The sequence below is a fragment of the Nematolebias whitei genome, chromosome 5 (assembly GCF_014905685.2).
Source record: "Nematolebias whitei isolate Nwh7 chromosome 5, NemWhi1, whole genome shotgun sequence".
Classification (NCBI taxonomy): Eukaryota; Metazoa; Chordata; class Actinopteri; order Cyprinodontiformes; family Rivulidae; genus Nematolebias; species Nematolebias whitei.
Window position 1 is genome coordinate 21,266,329 of NC_056502.1, and position 20,852 is coordinate 21,287,180.

At 39.2% G+C, this 20,852-nt stretch overlaps 1 protein-coding gene across 1 annotated transcript in view; it reads right to left on the bottom strand.

Moving 5' to 3' along the window:
* jazf1b (JAZF zinc finger 1b) overlaps nucleotides 1–14,682 on the bottom strand; it is a 20,406-nt gene extending 5,724 nt beyond the window's left edge. The window contains exon 1 of the mRNA XM_037677016.1: nucleotides 14,481–14,682. Coding sequence (XP_037532944.1) covers nucleotides 14,481–14,595 — 115 coding nt within the window. The 5' untranslated portion in view covers nucleotides 14,596–14,682. The remainder of the gene's footprint in view (nucleotides 1–14,480) is intronic.
* Nucleotides 14,683–20,852: the final 6,170 nt, after the last annotated feature.

Here is a 20,852-nt window from a genome sequence, read left to right on the forward strand (position 1 = left end):
TCTATCTATCTATCTATCTATCTATCTATCTATCTATATATATATATTTTTTTTTTTTAATTTAATTTAATTTAATTATTTTGGTGGACCCCCAAGCACCGGCTCGCAGACCCCTGAGAGTCCGGGGACCCCAGTTTGAGAACCACTGTGATGATATGGTAAATAATAGCCAACATGTTTATGAAATGCCATATGTTCATACTCAGAAAAGTAATTTCAGTGGTGAAGGGTCACATGTATGTCCATACTATAAACTGAAGGTTTTTTAAGAAGCTATCAACAACAGGTAAGATATTAATTGTCTGTAACCTTTACACAAAATCTTGCTTGAAAAAACTTGCACTATTTATTTAATAATAATAAATAAATAAAAAACTCCAACAACTGATTTGTAGTTCAAATATATATAATGTTATCTGTTTGGAATTTGTATTATTATTTAAGGATTCAAGAATTCAAGGTTCTTTATTGTCATTCGCATGACATGTGGTACATGAGGTGGAACGAAATTGTGTATACAGGGTCCCAGTTACGTCCAACAAAAGTATTAAAATGTAAAAGAAAAACACTAACAAGATCTAAGATATGATCTAGGAAAAACGATAACTAAAAATACACTAAGCACTAGTATAAAAACAATATGCCGAACAGCAGCATTATTATCTAATGTATATAAATGAATGCAAAGCTCCATTGTAATCACAAAATACAGCCTATAGATAAGTAACAAAATATAAACATAGTGCATTTGTGGCAGTTTATATTTGTGTTTAGGAATTAATTAGGTCATATTTAGAGCTTTGATATATCATGAATCATTTGCTTATTGACCATCTGATTGTGAATCGGCCACCTCGTTGATACTTGAGTGTTAACATGGAACAAGTATCTTTCTGTTGTTTGCTCTTAAAGCTGCCCTGCAGACACCACATTGCTCACACATGACCACATTTGACACATTTCGTGTTCTGCTTTCCCAGCTCCACACATCCATTTTGCTCAGCGGTGCTAGATGTACAACAATAGCCAATCTCCACACCCTGAGGTGAAGCATGCCTAACTTCAAATGCTCTTCTCATTGCTGGCCATGTGGGAGAACAGAGATGCCCCATAAAACAACGTTTTGTGCGAGCGGGGCCTCGCTGTCTGCCTCTGACGGTGCTGTGAAGGGCTGCAAACCCCATGGGGTTTGCAACTATTGCATGTTTCCAACCAGCGTGCTCATTTAGTCACCCCTAAGGCTTTCTGTAGCATTAAAGTTTTATTGTTCACAAGCGCATTAATAATGCTGCTCTTATAATATTATCTAAGTGATATAATTTTTAAACAATTTCTGTCGATAACACAAAATATACGTAACAGCTAATAAGAGTTTTTGTTAAAAAAAAAAAAAAAAGTCAAGTAGCACTTTTGTCCAGCTGTAATTAAATCTTGAGTCACACTTTGCTTCCACGGCCTTGTTGTTTTTCTTGCTCTGTTTTTGTTAGTTTTAAAAGATAAATGAATACAATCACCTAAAAAACCTGGAAGGTCACAACAAACATGATAAGATTTAGGAAGTGAAAATTAATTACAGCTCACGGGTAGCCGAACCTGATTCCAGTACAATATTTATTGTGATAAGAACAGAGCTTGATTAAAAAAAAAAAAATCATTATTTCAAACAACAAAAGTCCATTATTTAAACTTCAATAAGAAAATCTCAGCTAAACATGTCTAAAGGTAGATCTAAAGCCAGTGTTGAGATGAATGCACATTATAAACAGGTCAGAAAATGTTGGGATAGTCTGAAAAATTCAAAAACAAAATGAACAAACATAAACTCTAAATTATTGTCATTTTTTATTTTTAATTCACTCTGGCCTTTTATGATTGCAACCCATCTCAACAAACTGTGTGACAGTAAAGCATTTATGTTATAGTAGCATTTTCTTTCACAGCAGTTTAAAAAAAAGGTCCTGCCATGAAAATAAAATACATTTAAGGTGTAATTTTGTGCCGCTCGTCCTGCATCCGTGCCTTAAAATAGCCAACAGAACAATGTTGATGTCAGATTGTTGGTTTTTAAGTCCTCGACACATTTCCAATTTGGGACAGCAGTCAGGCCCGTAAACTCTTCTTCTACAACTACAACTCTTCTATATTAGCAAGTATTGAGGATTTTGTTTAAAATGTGGACATCTTTTAAAAATATGTCAGTTTTCATTACAGTTCCTACGTTTAGGCTTTACTGAAATGCTTCTTGATTTATTTGAATCAAAATTTTCCTGAAGCATTTTTCCCCAAACATTTAAATTTGGAGATTCTCTGCCCACCTTCAACTGCTAATCAGGATTAAAATCACCTGTTGACATCACCTGCCTGAAAATTCATTATGATCTTTTTCTTCTAATTTCTAGCTCTGACTTGCCCCTTTTTAAAACCTGTTCAGATTTGTTGCAGGTAAAAATAGAAAAAAAAAAAAAAAACCTGTATAAATTAAAAACAAAACGAGAGAACGTGCATTCTTTTGCATTGAAAGAATTAGTCCAGATTTGAAGAAATTGAAACTGAGTTGTTAAAGAAGCAAAACACTAACCGAAAGCTAAAAGAAGCTGGATTCTACATTAAAGCAAAACAATCATAGATGAAATGGATAAAATGTTATCTTAAATGGGCAAAATGCTAGCTAACGGGTAAAATGTTAGCTTAAAAATAAAAATAGCAAGATGCTAGCTAAAATTAGCAAAAAAACTAGCCAAAAGTATCAAATTGCTAGCTAGAAGCTAAAAGAAGAAAAAGGAGCTAAAAGTAACAAATCTCTAGCTCAAAACTAAAAGTAGTAAAAAGCAAGATAAATGCTAAAAGTCACAAAAGGCTAGAAAAAAGTATAGCAAAAGCTTAAAAGTAGTAAAAGGCTTAAAAGCTAAAAGTAAAACAACAATAGCTAAAAGTTTAAATTATGAAAATAAGATTAAAAACAAAGTATAGGAGATTTTAAAGATAACAATGTTTTTAAAGGAACTGAATAGAATCCAATGTATTTTTATGGAAAAAAAAAAAATTTCAAATGAAGTTACATATTTAGAAAAGTATTAAACTTCCAAAAACTTAAAGTCTTAGCATCCATTTTCCAACTTAGCTGAATATTTTGGAATGGCTAAAATAGCAAAGACATAGTTAGATTGCAAAAAACATAAAAAAAATAAAATTAAAAAAGATTAAATAGGGAAAACAATATAGAGTGAATCCTGAATCAGCTATCAATCAGTTACAGATGATTCTGCTTACATTTCCCAAACTCCATAGGAACCAGAGTCAAGCTAGTTATTTAGTCAGAGTTATTTTATAAACAAGGGGGGCATAGTTTTAGTCAAAAAGGTCAATTTTCTTGTTTGGCAATACAATCAATCAATCAACCTTTATTTCTACAGGTAAATCCCATTGAGCCTCGAGGACTCATTTACAAGAGAGACCTGATTTCAACAAAGAAAGATGACAACAATGGACAACAGCAACAACAATAAACAGTTATAAAAAAGCATACTACAGTTTTTTGTTGTTGTTTTTTTTTTAACAAATAGGATGGGTAAAAGGAAAAAGGTAACAAAACAAAAAACAGATAGATTCCAAGACAAATGTAGAAAACTAAAAACAGGAACATGTCTGCATTGGACCCTGCCAGGTGTCCAACAGATTCTTAAAGACACTTAGAGAGGTCAAGGTCGAGAGCTTCAAATCTTTTTGTAAGATGTTCCAGGAAACAGGAGCAGAGTAGGAGAAGGCCCTTTTGCCTAGTTCAGTCCTCATTGAGGGAACACTGCAGGTAATAATGCCCTGAGAGCGCACGCTGTAGCTGCACTCATGCAGAGACATATAGGAGGAGATGTATGAAGGCAGCAGACCAAGAAGTGATTTAAAGATGAAAATATACCAGTGAGAGTCTGCGTGAAGTTAATGATGACCAGTTAACCAGTGAATACAGTGTGCAGTGGTGGGTACGATAACAAACATTGCAGTTGCATATAGGTCAGCGTTTATTAGCTCATACTTGAAAACCTACAGCTCAAAAGTTTTCTCTAAAGTGGTATGCAAGAGTTTCAACAACAGCAGATATATCCCTCATGTAAAAGACAGCACACCTCTCTCCAATCAAAGTCAGGGAAACAGAGCGAAGGAGACGCACGCTCATTATGACACTGTTCCCCTGCCAAAAGCCAGAGGCAGCACAGTCTACTCTGAGCCTAGAATAATGGTACATGTGCGTGTGAGAGAGTCCACAAGAAATCCCTGCAAAGATCCCTAATGAGCCTCTGGACGTGGAGCAGCAATCTGCTCAAATAGCCGTGGATCAGTTCGCTGCCACACTCTGTAAATCACACACGCCTCAGGTGGGGACTGGAAAGGAGGACTGAGGGGACCCCCTTCCTACACAGACGCTGCTGGTCTTCTGGGGCCACCATCAGTCAGGGAACAGGAAGAACTTGGCTCCAGTAGAGAAGAAAACAATTCTGATCAAACTTCACAGGTGGTCTGCCTTGGTGGGCAATTATTTGAGGAAACAAAAAAAAATGGGTCGTTGTTCAAATGGCAAATAAACAGGAGAGCTTAAAATAAAATTAATCTACTAGAAATCCTTATCATATAAAACAGCGCATTTTTTACTCAAATAAACCTGAGTTTTTAAAAAAGGCCTGTCAACATTTCAGTTTTGTAATAGAAATTATTTGTGATAACTATGATTGTTTGAATAATCGTCACAGTAGGGCGACACTAACAAAACTGACTTAGTTATTACTTGCTGCCAATAGACAGAGCTAGTGCTTATGTATGCTAGTGTATCTGTCTTTAGCAAACCACTGCATGAACTGTAATGAAACTTACAGAAAGTAATCATTGGAAGTAGGCGATAAACAATAAATCAATTAATTGCATGATAAATGAAAATTATCAACCAAATTTTCATTTATCAGCTTTATCGTTTCTTCTTTTCTCTTTCTACTGAAGACACTGGATGACAAAAGGCCCAACACCAGTGCTCTTCACTGACCCATCCCTTTCTCTTTTATTTTTAAAATCAGTTTAAACTATCTAAAATTGTGTTTTTGGTTCGTTAAAAGCAGCTAAGCTGAGAAGCTAAACTAACAGGCCGACCTCGGGAAAACACCGCCGTCTTGTCGAAGCTCCAAAATTCACGGTTGAAGCCTGTGCCTTCGTGTAAAAAGTTGATTTTCTCTGCAAAAAGAAGTTGAGAACTTGTTTACTGATTTGTTTTATTAAAAGCTTTGTGTGAAAAATGCTATACTAAAGAGCTCAAACCACACCGAGCGTCCACAATTTGGAGAAGTGAAAAAAGGAAGAAGAGACAGCCCATGTCACGTCAAGGAGCCTCCCTCCCATTTTTCTTAAAGAGACACGCTGCTCGCTCCCTCACTTTCCATCCTTCAGTTCAAACAGTCTTATACTGCCATCTGGTGGTCAAAACAGATAATAAACTCAAAACAAATTGACAAACATTTCTTCTTAAATTTGACAAAAAGTATTAATTATTTTCAAATTTCAAACAATATTATTGTTTATCGCAATATTTTCTGAGACAGTTAATCTCCCAGCAAAATTTGTTATTGTGACAGGCCTAACTGGAAGTACATCTACTGGTTAACAACTGGAGTAGCCCCAATCAAGATGGACGGCACAGCTAAGCTAAGTGACCTTGACAAACTGGAACGTGGCTGAAACTCAAGTTAATTTTTCAGATTCTGAGCTAAAAATTGGTGTGGTAGTAGCTGAGAGTCATCTTCAAAGCATACGCCAAGCACTAACTCATTGTGGTAGATTGCTTTTTATATTATTATTATTGACAACAACTTTGTTTGTCTGTTAGCAAAATTTCTCAAGTCTCACTCTCATCTACTAAACCTTTCAGGGAAAAAACACTGAGTGCATATCTACCACCCATTAACATTTGTAGGCAATCCAATTCAAAATGGCCACCAAAACTGACTAATCTTGGGAAACACAAAAATAGCTATAACTCAGCTAATCTTATACTGAGCAGAGATTTGGTGTTTTAGTAGCTGGGACTCATTCACAACACATTCTTAAATCACTAATTCTTCTTTCAGCTTCTCCTTCTTCAGGATTTGCCACAGCGAGTCATCCTCCTTCATCGCTTAGATAAACTCGCTGTTTTTTAAGCACTAAAAAAAAAAAAAATCTTGATTAAAACCTTTATATTAACTGTTGGCAGCAATCCCATCTGTCTGTTATAATCTTAGGAACCAATGGGCAGAATTTCATAAAACTCTCAGAAAGTAATCATTGGCTGTACATCTACAGCTCATTAACATGTGGAGTCACCTCACTTCAATATGGTCGCAACAGCTACTCAGCCTTAGCAAAACAAAAGTGGCCATAAATCAGTCCATTTTACAGATAACGAGCTACAGTTTGGTGTGGTAGTAGCTTATAGTCATCCTCAGTACATACTTTGAGCGCTAACACATTTCACAGGATCTCAAAAATCACATGAAATGGCATACACAAAATGGTTTAAAGCATATCCCTTAGCATAAAATGAGTTTAGGTTCAAACTCTGGCATGAAATGTGGCATCAAGTGTGTGTGTGTGTGTGCTGGGTGGTGGAAGTGGAGGTAGTGTGTGTGTGTGGGTGATGAATGGGTTAAGGGCAATCTTTAGAAGTAAATATAAATTTGGGGGCCGAGATGGAGTAGAGGTAGGGCTGCTGACTCGGGACCAGAAAGTCGCGGTTCGACTCCCAGCCTTTCCCACATGTCGTGGTGTCTCTGAGCAAGACACCCAATCTCCAATTACTCCCCGAGTGCTTACATAGCTGTCCACTCCTCCACCTGGGCGTATCCCACACGTGATGGGTTAATGCAGAAAACTAATTTTGCCATTGTGTGGGAACATACGATGATGACAATCTCAGACTTCCCTTCCCCTAAATCAAAAAATTAGGGGTGCACCGATGGCAGTTATCTGGCCGATCACCGATCTCTGAAAAATCTGACCTGCTGATTCCGATTTTGTTTTATAAGCGACACTGTCAGGTAATGCACCTTCAATGTTCCAGTGTTATTTTATTGAAAAACATACCCTTGAACAATATCCTAGAAACAAGACAAACATTTTAACTTGCCATGAGGTAGTGCTCTGAAATATAAATGAAGTTTAGACAATTCGTGTAAATATCGGCCGATCTCCGATTTCTCAAAATTAAGGAAATCGGGGCTGATTAAGCCCCTACTAAAAATGATTGCTTACGTCATATATTATATTTATAACAAGAGATTAGAAACTGTGATCATAAATAGATAAAACGTGTCTAATGGTTGTTAAGGCTGCTCATGTTGTCATAATGTCCTTGTTTTATTGGTTTATCTGTAGTGTCTGTATCCTTACTGTATGAGACCCTTTAGGCAAAGCTTAATGACTGAATTAGTGGCTGCAGTGCATCACAACACATGATGCTATGACACATAAAAACAGCAACCCCTGTGATGTTCTGCATCAGGATGGAAACACAACACATCTTCCTAAAGCAGCAGTGGAGGTGACTGAGCCTGCTACCCTCTCATAACAACACACAAGCACACAAGTGTGCACACCAGACGCACCGTACCCCCTCTCTTCCTCATTTTCACCACCATCTGGCCCTCTGCCCTCGCAGGCCAAATGCAGCATGGGGCAGGGCCGGGTGGTGAACATTATGGTGACATGTTTATGGTGGCTCCGAGCAGCAGGGATTATGACCAGGAGTGGTGGCACAGGTAATTCATTACAATGTGACCTCTGAGGAGGAAATGAAACTAAGACAGGCTCCATGTGTATGATGCTTTGCACAGGTTAGTGAAAAACCCAAAATTAGAACAATTCTTTCTAAACATAAGGGTATCGAAACGCTTAATCACTGCTGCCCATCGACTCTGCGACCAATTTAAGATTGAGCTAGTGTTTTATATTCATAATCATTCATTTTGTTATTTATGTGTCTAAATAAGTCAACAACTTTGTTTCCTAAGTTTGAAGTGAACTAAAGAAAATTTAAAATGTCATAAAATCTGTTAGGATGCAAAAGTGAAAACAGCTTCATGAAAGGTAAAGATGACTAATGAAGTTTGACATATTTACTTGAAGTTACTTATTATAAAAATGTTTTAAAAAATGATTAAAAAATTTAATTTCTTGAAGGAATACACATTTCCTACCTTGTTTCAGCTCAGAGTCCATCATCTTAAAAGTTGGAACTGTTTCGGTCAAATCTTGCAAACAATGTAATCTATAATCTTGTGCAACATTGTGAGATGTCACACTCAGCATACGTGTTGTGAATGACTCTCAGCTACAACCACACCAAAAAACAAGGTCTCTACCCATTGAATGGCACATGAAGCCCCCCCACCCCCCATTGGTCTGACCCTAGCTTTTTAAATTATCTGTAAAATCAACCGAGTGATAGACATTTTTGCATTTGCTAAGGTTAGCTGATTATGGTTTCCATTTTGAAATGGATTGGCTCCAAAGGATAATAAGTATCACTGTACAGCACGTCATATGATTGTTTTCTGAAAATCTCAATAAAATGCGTCCAGTGGTTCTTGGCTTATTTAGGTAACAGACAGACATGGGTTCATACATTTTCATACGTCCTTGGCTTTTGGTGCAGGGGAATGAGAAAAGGTATAATTTAATTTGCAACAAGCTACATACAGGACAGCTGGCCAGCTCTCGCAACATCAACTACTTACAGTTTGTAAGGACTTTACCTCTATATGAGCAAAACTAAGAAATAGGTAGGAACAACTCATTTGTTAGAAAGTAATCTGAATCTCTATTAAACAAAACACTTCTGCAGTCAAATCTGGTGAAAAAGAAGAATAGTTACAAGAAAAACAACCCATTGCAACAAAAATTATTACAATGAATCTTATATAATATAAAATAATGCCATACATTATTTCTGTAAGCAACACTTTATCCATTTAGTGAACCCCCAGAGATGAATGAGTGCAGGAGGACGGGGGGAAATGTAATTAGGCCCACCACCAGGTGCATAGATCAGGAAGTTAGTTACCATTTTCCAAATTTATTACTTCCGCACAGATTTTGTTTCTTTTAGAAGGTGGGTGAGGGCTCCATAGCAAAATTTGGTCAACGAGCCTGCAGGATTGGCAACAAACAGACTCATTGTATCCGCACGTGGTCACTTAAAGCTCTCAGTCTGCCAACTTCTAGCACGGCAAACGCTCACTCACAGAGCTCCAGGTCACGGTCACAACTTACACATCTAAAGGGGCTTGATCACTTAGTGACAAATACAAGTGTTCAAATTTAAGAGCCCATGTGTGCACAGAGTACATACACACACCAGGCTCTCGAGAAGAGAGACCTAACAGCATGAATCTGACTCAGTGTTCCTCTGATCTTCAGTTTATCCTTCATCAATACGAGGTAGCAATTTTAGCTTCAACTCTTCTATGAGGGCCACCAATACTTGTTGCCACTCAAAGCTGCTGCCGTCTGTGTGGATGACAAATTGGCTGATATATAAGCTTTAAATTAAGCCTTCATCAGTAATAGTTAATTAACCGTTAATAAATCTAGTTATAAATACACTTTGTCACAATTAGGCTGATCTGACACAACCCTAAACAGTTTTCCCAAAGCACAGCTGAGTAGCGCCACCTCTTGTTCACCATCCCAACCAGCAGCTGTGGAGCTCATTTACAAGAATGCATGCTTATTTTCAGGCGCCTAATTATAATGGAGAATGTGCTTTAAGCAGCAGGCCACCAGATGAAGAGGAAGAGGAAGACATGCCAAATCAAGCACTCCATCTGTAATTATGCTTCACAGGCGCTTTGGCAAAACGCTCAAGATTTTGCACTACCCAGAGTGCACGCAGGCCAGCAGACAAGGGAAGAAGGCAGGAGGGGGAGCAAAGTTTTTCCACTTTGAGCCAACTAATTGCTTCATTATTCCCTAATAAGTCATTTGAAGGCCCTCGCTTTTGTTTTTTTCTAAAGGTAACACCTCTGACACATGCAGACCCAGCACCAGCCTGAGAGCATGCAAAGGATATTAAAGCCAGTCAGGCAACAAACAAGAACAGCACAGACAGCTGAGCCTGTCAGCTTCAATAATAAGAGTCTGAAATATTAGAGCGGGGAGCAGATGTTGAAATGAGCAAAAGGTCGCACTGTGGGAAAAGGAATCACGTCTTAGTCACATAAAGATCAGGAAAAAATATGACTAAGTTTTGTGCTAATTTAGCCATTTATTTATCCAAACAGTCAGCTTAATCTGAAGTGGAGCGAATCTACATGTAGTTTTTGTAACATTTATATATTTTTTAAAATATTTAAAAACATTTGTTTTCTTTCAAATCTGATATGGCATACTTGCTCTTCTTTTGTCTTTTTATGCTACGTTTAATTTTTCTCTACCATTCTCCTATGTTTAGCTCACCTTTTGCAACGTCAATTATTTAGCTACTACTCTATATTTAGCTATCGTTTCGCCACTTTTAGCCAGCCTTTTTATTATTAGCTGCCCTCTGATACTTTTGGCTAACTATGTAATTTAATTACATCTTGTTAGGGGTGCACCGATTGCAGTTTTCTGGCCGATCACCGATTAAAAAAACCTCTGACCTGCCGATTCTAATTTTGGCTGATACCAATTTTATTTTATAAGCAACACTCTCAGGTGTTATAAGGTCACAATGCACCTTCAATTTTCCAATCTTGTTCTATTGAAAAACATATCCTTGAACAATATCCTAGAAACAATACAACTATATCTTGTTATTATTTTTCCTCTAATTGCTGCCTTTTACTGTTAAGAATTTTGTTATCATCTGCTGTTTTAAATATGCTTTATAAATAAATTTGACTTGTCTAATGGTTTGCTATTTTTAGCTTTTAGTTAGCATCTTGTAGGTTTTGCCTTTTTCTCTCTTTTTAACTAGTGTTTTGATATTTATGGTTTTTAGCTTGTGTTTTTCTTTATTTTTAACTTTGAGCTAGTATTTTTTTTGTCATCTTTTTTGACTATTAGCTGTAGTTCTGCTATATTTTTTAGCTTTATCACCTCAGTTACAGCTTCCTCAGCAAAAGTCATTCAGCACTCAGAATTCAGTTTTGTCACGGAAAAAAACATTTTTTGGGACCCTGAGTACACAATTTCATTCCACCTCGTGTACTACATGTGATGCGAATGACAAGGAAGATACTTGAACTTGAACTTATAGTTGTATTCTCATACATATTGCAAAAGACCCTCATGAGCAACTCTAAATGAGAGCAAGAAATGTGAAAAGTGATTAAACCCCAGGTGGATTTGGTTTACTGAGCTCAAAGTAATGTTGAGGAAAAAAACATCAGCTGAAAAAAGAAGTCCATGTTTTCATCTTAAATGCCTGCTTTACATCAACCAGTTCTTGTCTTGCTCTGCATGAAATAGCTGAGGCACTGTTGGTTTGCATCTGTGATATGTGTGTCCCAACCATATATAGATTCATCAGGTTACACCGTTTTCATATATGAAGCAAACATTATATTAATTGCTGCTTTCACAATTCTACAGTCCTTGAAACAATGTAAGGGAAATTTCTTTAACAATGACAAATATGCATACCGGCATATTATAGAATACTCAATTGACGTAATGGTAAATAGCACATTTTTAACCTTTGCAGGTTCTGCAAAGCACTTTACACATTTCTCATTCATCCAGTACTTTCATGTATAAATGTTTACACATTATACACAGAGATATGTTATTATCTCACTCGTGAATGTCTTGGACTGCAGGGGCTGGGGATCTAACTCTCGACTGATTGGAGGACAACCAACCTCACTGGTCCAAGCTGCTTATAATGGACCATATTACCGGTAAGTTAGTGTCTAAAAGTCTAATAAAATCAAAACAAGAGAGAACTGGCAGTTCATTTTTATTTATTGCATTTATCTTTCGGCTGCTCCCTTCTTCAGGGGTCGCCACAGCGAACGAACTCGCACGAAGACTTGGCAAGTATTTTCATGCCGCATGTGCTTCCTGACGCAACCACAGACCACCAAGCTACCACAGCCCTCTGTGTGGAGCAGAGAGCTGCTGCAGGGCACCCAGGGGAGCAGATGGTGGGGGTTAAGGGCCTTGCTCAAGGGCCCAGAGTGTGGCACATGAGGGTTGAGGCAGGTGTGGGTGCTGATCTTGTCGGTCCAGGGGATTAAACCGGCGACCTTCCGATCACAGGTTCACCTTCTCTAACCTCTGCGCCACCACTCCTCCTAAACTAAACTAACAGTAACTAAACTGGCATCTCATACATCTCCTATTTACACATCTAGAATTTTTTTTATTAAAAAGTCAGTCTCCTTTTCTCCATTACATGTGACCATGGCTGCATTGTGTGTACTCAAAATTAGGGAAAGTGGAACCGCAGAGAAAAGAAGATAAGCCATGCTTAAATCCACCGCGGGTGAACAGTATCTGAAAGCCATGTCTTTAGTGCCAAGTTTTCAGCTAACAATCCGTTAGAAATCACATTGTTGCTACTATAATATGATTTAATGTTTTTAAAAAAATTGATTATCTGATATTTTTTATGGATTCAACAAAAAATAAATAAAGAGAATGTGTGTTTGTGACAGGACAGTAAATGCTTAAAAATATGATTTGAAATACGATTAAAAAAAAAAAGAATATGTTATATTTTGACACAACACTGATTTTATCCCTTGAGTTTAGTTTTTTTTTTTTTTTATCGGAATCTGGAATAATTCACAAGTCAGTTACACTTGACATAAAAAGTTAGGTGGGCACGTTTACAAAAATTTATAAGTGCTCCTTGCAGCCAACTGTAAAGGAAATTGGGGAGGACTCTAGACTTTTACACAGTACTGTCACGGTAGGACCCAGATGCAGGCAGACACGGAGAGCTCGAAGTAAAAATAAAAATGATTTATTCTTTTAAGTAAATGAAAACAAAGGTCGATGTGGTAAAAAACATACAAAAACTCCAGAGGGAAAACACACAGGGAAACATGAGGGAGCACGAGGAGGACCCAGACATCTGCAATGATTACAGGATAATGAGACACTGGTGAGGTGGAGACAAGGAACGGTATAAATATAAAACAAAGTGAGGCTGAAAGTGGGAACACCTAGGATGAATGTTGAGTGGGGACAGGTGAGGGTGGCAGGCTGATTTACTGAACGTAAATGGAAGATGGCACAAGAAACACTGAAAAACAAAACAAGACCAAAAGCAGAATATTCAAATGCAAAACCATAAAAGATCTCAACAGAAAAGGAAAACACAACAGTTCCCAAAGGACAAAATAAACCACGAAAAGAATAATACAATAGACTACAAAGACTAAAAGAAATCACAGAAAGTACAGACTCTACAAGTACTATGTAGCAGAGAAAAGTTTCAAATACGCCTTTTAGTTTTTCACCAGATGTTGATGATGTTTATATGATGATAGTACAAAAAGAGGCAACACTGTGGTGCAGTTGGTAGAGATGTGGCCTTTAAGTGAGAAGGTTGCTGGAGCGAATCTCAGCCCAGAGACCTTTCTGTGTGGAGTTTGCATGTTCTCCACATGGATTTTCTACAGTTACTCATTTCCTCCCACAGACCAAAAACATGCATGTTAGGCTGATTGGTGACTAAATTGTCCCTGAGTGAATGGTTGTTTGTCTCGTATGTCTCTACGTGTCCCTGTGATGGACTGGAGACCTGTCCAGCATGTACCCCACCTCTCACACAGTGATGGTTAGATATGGGCATCCGTGACCCAGAAAGGAAGAAGCAGGTAAAGATATGGATATTACAAAATATATACACATATTTGTATGTATGGATGGATTTATATAAATGTGTGTCTGTTACAAATATTTTACCCTAATTTAAAATTGCAATTATAACATCATAATGTTTTATCAACATGATTGCTCACTCAAAGCGGTCGACTCCTCAGATAAATAATGTTATTAACTTACTTTTATGTATATGAATGTTTCTGTTCAGTGCCCTGAGATAACTTCTGATGTGACTTGGCGCTTTATAAATAAACTGAATTGAACTGAACAAATGAAATGTTTGCTAGAAGGGGATTTCAAAACCATGCTGCATTATTTCTCTACAGTTTAGTGCAGCCTTTCATCTCTGCGCGCGGGCCTTTATTAACTCTGCACGAGCGACGACACACCAGAACCTTATGGAACTGGTTCTTGTTTCGTCCGGCTGTTGGTTCAATTGCATGTATACATAAAATAATCGAGCTTTTCGACAGAAACGAGCAGGAAGTAGAGGGACATCAACATTCACCACACCTAGCAACAGCGTTGTCAGGACGCAGGAAGGAACTTCTAGCTAGCTCTGCTAGCTTAGTTAGCCACGTCCGCTGCTAGCTCCGACCCTGGGCCACGGCAGCGCGCGCTGTCTGCGCAGATGTGCTTGGTCTTACCGATGTGTTTATCCTCGATGTGCACGATGAGCTCCGACAGGGAGTCGAAGTGAAGCCCGCAGCCGGCGAACCTGCAAGCGTTGGAGAAAAATGACACAGCCGCGATGCCCGTCATGATGGTCGCCGCTGCATTTAGAAAGATGAGGGGAGAACGGCGGGGCAGGCAGCGGCGACAGCAGCTGGAGCGGCTGAAGCAGCGCGCGACTCCTCGGAGCTGCGTCAAACCCAGCTGCTGCAGCGTCAGCAGCACCGGATGTAAGACTGCGAGACTTTCATTAGAAAAGCATAAACACTTGTGACACAATCTGCAACGGGTTGGTAACAAATCAGAAAGCCACATAAAGTCGTTAAAATCAATCAGCAGCAATAAAAGTTTCATCATTTACCATAATTATATTTAATTAAAATAATATTTTATTTGCCCCATAGCGGAAATGCACATTGCAGCATACAAATGAAATCAGGCTTTCCAGGTTTGGATAAGGATGGAAAAAGAAAGCAAAGTTTGGAAATAAATTTGTTTTAAACAAATTCTCATTGCATTTTAAGAGTTAAAAATCTAGCCTAAAAATGTTTATTCCAGTATCAAGCATAACATATGCACATAATGTACCTTATAATACATATTATTTTGGTATGGCAAAAACCACTCACCCAGCACACACACTTTTTGCCCGGCTACCCTCAGGCAGGAGGCTAGAGAGGGCTGGACTGAAGGACAGTACAGAGACACTAGTCATGACAGCACAAGAGCCGGCCCTCAGTACAAGAGCAATAGAGACTGGGGTCTACCACACCAGACAAGACCCAAGACGCAGGCTGTGGAAAGATGACCCTTTGACAGTCCAACACACAAAAGCAGGATGTAAGATCCAGGTGGGCAAAGCATACATGCAACATCTTAACCAAGAGGCTGGGATAGTGTAAGGAACATCTGTGCCAAGTATGGACTGGAGGTTCCACAGTCAACGTGAGAGATGCCACCAAGGGTGATGGAGAACAGATCCAGACTAACAGGTGATAGCTAACCAACCAGATATTGTGGTGACTGAATTGCTACAGGAGAAGGCAGTGGTGAAACCAATCTCAAGTGACTAACATCAGGAAAAAGGAGCACGAGAAGCTGGAGAAATACCAAGAGCTGAAAGAGGAAATACAGAAATTGTGAAGGGTCAAAGCATTATAGTCCCATTGATCATTGGAGCACTTGGTGCTGTGACCCTCAAACTGGACGAATGTCTAATAAATACCAGGAACAACCACAGAGTTTGAAATGAAGTGGATATTTCTGTTTCATTACCAAGTTTTAATTATTTTTCAACAGAAATATTGTTATACACTGTTATTATTATTCCCTAGTTTTATAACACGCAATAAGCTCTTATTGAAACTCTGGGTTCATTGTATTGTCTTAAGACATGTCCACATATAGAAGGGCATACCTGAAAATATTACTTGTAAAAAGTTTCAAAAGTCAAAGTTTCTTTATTTGTCATATGCACCACATGTGGTGTGGTGGAATGAAATTGTGGGTCCCAGTTACATCCAACAAAAGTACAAAATGTAACAGAAAAACAGTAATAAGATCTAAGATGTGAACTAAAAAAAAAAAGTTAAACTAAAAAATACGCTAAGCACAAAAAACAGTACGCCAAACAGCAACATGAACATGAGTCTGTGTGAGCAGATGAGCACGCACAAACACAGCAACATGCAACAAATCAGCAGCTTATGGTGTGATTTTTTTTTTTTTTCACAGTGATTATCCTGTTTGGGGATTCATGAGTCTAACAGCTTCAGGGTAAAAGCTGGTGGTTCTAAACTTAATGCTCCCTAACCTCTGCCTCCATCCTTTCTCTTAGTTTATAGTCTCTGGGTGGTGGACTTGGGGTGAAACCCTCCATACATTGTGAGGAGCTTTGGAGTCTTGATGTCAGGCTTTATCTCCTCCTTTGTCCTATTATACCAGCTGTGTATCTGATGACTGGCACTGTATATCTGCATATTTGTTGATGGCTTAGAGGCTTTGTGATGCATAAACACACAGTCTGCGTGTGTGTGTGTGTGTGTGTGTGTGTGTGTGTGTGTGTGTGTGTGTGTGTGTGTGTGTGTGTGTGTGGGAGGGGGGGGGGGTACACATCCATCCATCCATCCATTATCTTTACCCGTTTATTCCATTTTGGGTCACGGGGGTCACCGGTGCCCATGCCCAGCAATCACTGTGCGAGGGGCGGGGTACACCCTGGACGGGTCGCAAATCCATCACAGGGACACATAGAGACAAACGAGACAAACAACCATTCACTTTCTCACTCACACCTAGGGACAATTTAGAGTTACCAATCAGCCTAACATGCATGTTTTTGGTCTGTGGGAGGAAACCAGAGCACCCGGAGAAAATCCACGCATGCATGGAGAGAACATGCAAACTCCACCCAGAAAGGCCCCTGGACCGGGGTTTGAACCAAGGACCTGCTCGCTGAGAGGCAGCAGCTCTACCGGTTGCGCCACCGTGCTGCCGGGGTACACATATATTATATAATATATATGTTTAAAGAAAACATAAATATCAATAATATAACCTGAAAATAATTTAACTTTTAAAAGTATAATTACATAAGAAAAGACTGCAAACAGATCCTTTGAATAAACAATAACTTTGCAGTTGTGTAAAGAAAGGAAAATTCAATTGAAAACTCCACATGAAAATTATAACATATGTAGAAAATACTTAATTAAACATAAAAAAAAATCATAGTGTGCAGGGATAGATATACTGTACACAAAAGACAGAGTAAATAAAATGCCCAGAAAAACATCCATCTGCCCATCCAGAGCTTAAATGGTGGGTTCCGCAGGGGTCCATCCTGGGTCCCCTCCTATTCTTTCTATACCTGCTGCCACTTGGTGCTATTTTCCGGAAACACAACATACCGTTTCACTTCTACGCCGACAACTGTCAAATTGACTTCCCCCTAAGACACAATGGTACATGCTCTATTCAACCTCTGCTCGACTGCCTGGCTGACATCAGGGACTGGATGGTTTTAAACTTCTTAAGTTTCAATGAAAATAAGTCTGAAGTCATGTTGTTCCCTCCCAATGACACGATCACAAACCACTGCATCGACCTCTCCGCTCTAACCCTGTCAAAAAAACAAAGAGTCACTAATCTGGGAGTGATAATGGACCCTTCCCTGAAACTTAACAATTATGTAAACATGATCGTTAAATCATGCTTCTTCCAACTGAGGCGGCTGTCTAAACTGAAGCCCATATTGTCCAAAAATAACCTGGAGACAGTAATACATGCATTCATTACATCTAGGCTTGATTACTGCAATTCACTTCTGTTTGGTATCAGTCAGACCTCTATTGCACGACTACAACTGGTCCAGAATGCAGCAGCCCGATTTTTAACCAGTACAGGCAAAAGAGAGCACATTACACCAGTTTTGGCCTCCCTGCACTGGCTACCGGTTCACTTTCAAATCCAGTTCAAAATATTCCTGTATGTCTACAAATCGCTGAACAGTTCCCCCCCATCTCTCTGATCTGCTACAACCGTATGTCCCACCACGTTCCCCTGAGGTCAGCGGACCAGCTGCTCCTCACAGTTCCAGGAACTCGTCTTAAGTGCAGAGGTGACAGAGCCTTCTCTGTAGCAGGACCAAGACTTTGGAACGAGTTACCTCTGCTTGTCAAGACTGGCCCCCTCCCTCTTAGTTTTCAAATCCTGTTTAAAAACTCACTATTTAGTAGCTTTCAACACCAGAGGATCTGTGTTTTGAACCTGTATGCTTCACACTGGTTAGTCGTAATATTTATTATCTGCATCGTTTTTATGTCTAGATTTTTGATCTACTTCATTTTGTATATTGCTTCATGTGTTACCTGTTGTTCTGTCTGTACAGCACTTTGGTTGGTCTTGTAGCTGTTTTAAGTGCTCTATAAATAAATTGGTATGGTATGGTATCCATCCATTTTTTTCCTCTGCTTTTCCATACATGGTTGCGGGGCAGCTGGTGTCTATATCTCCAGCAGTCATTGTGCGAGAGACAGGGTTCAACCTTGACAGGCTGCACATCACAAGCCCAGAAACAAAGAGTGAAATATGAACACAGGTGGCCAACTTTGAAACCAGAAAACTTCTTGAAGTAAATTTGACGAGGCCTGCCACATTCAAGGATTCAAGGTTCTTTATTTGTCATTCACACCACATGTATGTGGTGGAACGAAACTGTGTACACAGGGTCCCAGTTACATCCAACAAAACTATTAAAATGTAAAAGAAAAACAGTAATAAGTTCTAAGATATGAAAAACATTAATAAAAATACACTAAGCGCTAGTAGCATAAAAAAAATATGCCGAACAGCAGCACAAACATGTGTCTGTGTGAGCAGATGAGCACAAATAACACAGCAACATGAAACAGATCAGCAGCAACATGAAACAGATCAGCAGCACCATGATGTGATTTTTCACAGTAATTATCCTAGTTAGAGATTCATGAGTCTAACAGCTTCAGGGCAGAAGCTGTTCCTCAGTCTAGTGGTTCTACACTTAATGCTCCAATGCTACGGCCCTTTAAACTTTTTTTATTTGATTTTACTGTGTTCTGAGCCAGAACTGTGGCTGTAGAGCTGTTGCCTCTCAACAAGAAGGCTGCCAAATCAAATCCCTGTCGGGGGACCTTTCTGGTTGGAGTTTGCATGTTCTCTCTGTGCATGTGTGGGTTTTCTACAGGTACTCCATTTGTCTCCCACAGACCAAAAACATGCATGTTATGTAACGAGTCTGTATGGATCGGCACAACACCTGACTCAGGACAACATTAAAATAAAAGGTTTTATTTTATTAAAGGCGTTCGTCTGAAGGATCTGAGCCTCAGTTCTGGTCCAATCTATGAAGACAGACAGGTTAGTGACTGCAAAAAGGTTCTGGGAGCTGAGAGGTGGTGTGCACGTCACTAACCTTCTGTGGCAGGAGCAGAGCTGAGACAGAGAACGTTGGAGGGCTGGGCAGGAAACAGAATCCAGGGACGTAGCAGGGGTCGAGAGCCAGGAGCGTGTAAGCTGCAGGCGTGGTATCCAGACAAGGGCAAGACAAGGCGAGGAGTCAAGAACAAAGCTGTGGTCATAAACAAAGAAACTGTGGACGAGGAATGCTGGATAATTTACTTGCTGTGAGGCTTTCAATAATCTGGCACTGAGGAGAGTGAGAGTGGAGCTTAAGTAGTGAGCTGAACAGGTGTGGCAGGTGAGTGGTGATTGCAGAGACAGGGTGCAGCAGATGAGTGCAGATTGCTGAGAGAGAGTGACAGGAGCAGAAAATGGGTGATAGGCAGTGCAGGACCAAACAGGATGAAATAAACAGAAAACTGAGGCAGGAAAAAACGTGAATGATCTTAAAGCAGGGGCTGTGATATGAAGAGCAGAGGCTTAGGCAGATGGGGGGGCAGCGGGGGCCGCTGACCGTGACATGTTAGGCTGATTGGTAACTCCAAATTGTCGCTAGGTGACAGAATTGGTTGTTTGTCTCTTTTGTCTCTATGTGTCCCTGTGATGGACTGGAAATCTGTCCAGGGTGTCCCCAGCGTGTATCTCACACAGTGACTTGATATAGGCACTATCCCATGACCCGAAAAAGAACAAGCAGGTATAGAAGATGGATGGATGGATGGATGGATGTTGGGGATTGCTCCCAGCTTCCACCTTATTTTCAGCTCAGTATAGCTAATTTAGTGTTTTTTGAGGTAGCTAGCTGGGGTAGCTCTCAGAAACGGAGAAAAATATGTATATATATATAATAAAAATATAAGGTCTGTTGAAAAAATTCTTGAAACATATGTGAGGGAAGGGATTGGTTCACACTCATGTAACTCTTTACAGGTTCAAGCTGACTTTATTGTTATTTGCATTACAAATGGTACATGAGTTGGAACAAAATTGTGTACTCAAGGTCCCAGTTACGCCCAAAAATATATAAAAATATAAAGTATAAAAAAGAAACGTTAGCTATACAAGTATAAGACATATACTAAACAATAATGATGTAATGTAGAACGGTGTATTAAACAGCAACCTATACACGAGTCTGTAGTGAGCAGATGGGTATGAATGTAGCAGTTTAAGGTAAGAAATCAGCAGCATGAATAATCAGCAGAACAGATAAAGTGTCAAATCTGCAATTAAAATGGCATTACAGTGATTTTTATGTTTAGGGATTCATGAGTCTAACAGCCTCAGGGTATAGCTGTTCCTCAGTCTAGTGGTTCTACACTTAATGCTCCTCAACCTCCTGCCTGAGGGGAGTGGGGCAAAAAGTGTGTGTGCTGGGTGAGTGGGGTCCTTCATGATGCAGGTGGCCC